At 23.7% G+C, this 2,503-nt stretch overlaps 1 protein-coding gene across 11 annotated transcripts in view; it reads right to left on the bottom strand.

Annotated features, from left to right (window-relative positions):
- LOC122633666 (protein ECT2) overlaps positions 1-2,503 on the bottom strand; it is a 13,013-nt gene that overhangs the window by 1,687 nt on the left and 8,823 nt on the right. For 9 of the 11 annotated variants that reach the window (XR_006328163.1, XM_043821834.1, XM_043821830.1 and 6 more), the window contains one exon: positions 1,504-1,678. Coding sequence is in view for 10 of the 11 variants with exons in the window: in XM_043821834.1 (XP_043677769.1) it covers positions 1,504-1,678 (175 nt within the window). In the remaining variant the exon portion in view is untranslated. Of the gene's footprint in view, positions 1-295; positions 729-878; positions 904-1,503; positions 1,679-2,503 lie in introns of those variants that run through there. The other 2 variants (XM_043821835.1, XM_043821833.1) reach the window with 2 other exon arrangements.

The raw sequence follows: 2,503 nt of genomic DNA, 5'->3' as shown, positions 1-2,503 counted from the left end.
AAAAAAAAAAAAAATTCACACAATTCTATATACCATACTTTCACAATACAAGCTTGATCTTATCATGATTAAAATTAAATATTGCTAATAACATTGATAATTAATGTTTATAATAATAAATCGAGTATACATATTGATTCTAAATAAAATTAATATAAGGAAGTAATACTTATATATACAATAATATCTTAAACATCAATATATAGTCTTAAACAAATAATCATTTCTAACACAACAATTAAACTTCTATATTGATATATATCTGGGATTCGCAAAGAAAATATGTCTGCGCTGATAACTTTCATTAGTGAACGTATATTTAACAAAAATAGAAAAAAAAAAAATAATCAAGAAAAACAAATATAGATCAATTACATATGTAAAAAAAAAAAATAGATCAATTATATGAAACCTTTTTTTTTAAGGCAACCTTAACAAAAATAAAAAAAAAACAAATAAAGAAAAACAATAAAGAGAGAAAAAAAATTAAACTGTTTAACATTTGGTTGAGTAATAAGAAAAAGAAAAATTTGCCATAAGTCGTATTTTACAAGGAGAAGATATGCTTGTAGAAATTATATCAATAAACAAAAAATTTATATCGTTTAAAAGATATGTCTAACTATTTATAACGAATGAATAATGGAAGCAATAGCCATCATCTTATCAATTTAAATTGTGACGCGAAGCGTTTTGATCCAGTCGAAACACCCCGAGACATCACATTCCTAAAAACAACATGTTTGTTTTTCAAAGAAAGCATTTAAAAGATTTTTCCCCTCTCTAATCCCTTTCACGAGAGAAGATATTCAATTATGTAAATAGTGAATCATTTAATGAGATTATAAATTTGAATTTATTTAATATATTATACTTACATGATATATATGATAAAATTCATCCCTTGGTTTTGTACAAGCATGAACATATAAACTTTCAGTAATATTAAATGATAATTTCAATAAAGATGATACATGGATAATTAATGAACTCCAATTTATATTCGATCAAACAAAAAACGTAGAAATAAAAGCATAAAAAAAGCATTACATTAAATTATTAATTAAAATTTAGAGAAAATGAAGCTATTAGAAACGTCTGTTGTAATCATTTTAAGTAGTATATGTACATCGTACTGAAAAACTTGTTTTCTTTTTTTTTTTTTTTTTTTTTTTAAATTAATCTATGTATATATATGAGAGTAATATTATATCATCATAACACACAGATATATATATATATACAACGTTATAATTAATGAAAAATTTTAGAAGTTATCATGCAATGAATTCTAATTTTCATTCGTTAAGGAAAATTATATTTAAGTATGTATGAAATGCATGCTTTAAAAAAAAAAAAATGGAAAGAAAAAAGAAAAAAGAAAAGCATAAGAAGAATAAAAATCTCCTGTCGTGAAATGAAGATGAGCAAGAGAAATACAAGAGAGAAAGAATAATTAAAAAGAATATATATGTATATACAATAAAAAACATATCAACTAACGTTAATATTGTTGCAACTAGCAAGTCTCATCTGGGCAAGTTGCTGACTCGCTGGAGTGAGACTATTTGTTGACCCAAAAGGTGACATCATTGTAGACATAGCCCTCTTTAGTTTACTAGGAGTCTTGTTAAAACTAAACGCTCTACCAACTTTCCTCCTTGTACGAGATGCAAACCTGAGAAAAAATATGCTGTGTAAATGTGCTAAATGTATAGAAACGTATATATAAGTTATGCAACACTGAAACTTTTCTTCCTCTACGCAATAATTATTTTAAAAAATATTTATAATATTGTAACATATGAAAATCTAATGTTTATTAAATATCTTATGCAATTGCTCGAGAGATAAGAATGATAAAATATTGCAAATAATATTATATTATTTCTAATATTGTTTAATAGTAAATATTAAGAGGAAGCAAAGTTTCCAACAAACAAGGAGATAATGGCGGTAAAATACAAACTGAAAGGAACCCCAAAAATATGAAATATACCAGTTCAAGTGTAACTACATCGAGTGCAGTTACTGGACTACGATCTATGTAATATTGAAATTTTTCATGCAAAGCCAAACAGTGATTCATTTACCAATATAATACTTCAATATATATAATCCATGCCAAATGATATAATATAATACAACAGTACAAAATTAATTCGTAAATGTGAAAAATATGTTTACTAACACAATAAATAAACAATTTTCAAATGCAAAAAATGAAAATAGAGAAAATAGATTCCTCTATATAATAAAAAGGGTTAGTCTTCAAAATTTTTATGTACAAATATATAAAAAATTTAATGATTGGAAGAAAAAATTAAAACACAAGACATATAATAAATATAAAATAATAATTTACAAGTAAAACATGTATAAAAGTACTAAAATTTTATCAATACTGCAGACGTTTATGCTTGAACTGGTTGAATTGATCTATGAGAATTGAAATTCTTTTTCTTTTTTTCTTTATTTCTTTCTTTCTTTTTTTTTTTTTTTT

Source organism: Vespula pensylvanica, chromosome 13 (assembly GCF_014466175.1).
Source record: "Vespula pensylvanica isolate Volc-1 chromosome 13, ASM1446617v1, whole genome shotgun sequence".
Classification (NCBI taxonomy): Eukaryota; Metazoa; Arthropoda; class Insecta; order Hymenoptera; family Vespidae; genus Vespula; species Vespula pensylvanica.
The sequence above is the reverse complement of the archived record's forward strand: the minus strand, read 5'-3'. Positions and strand labels throughout refer to the sequence as shown.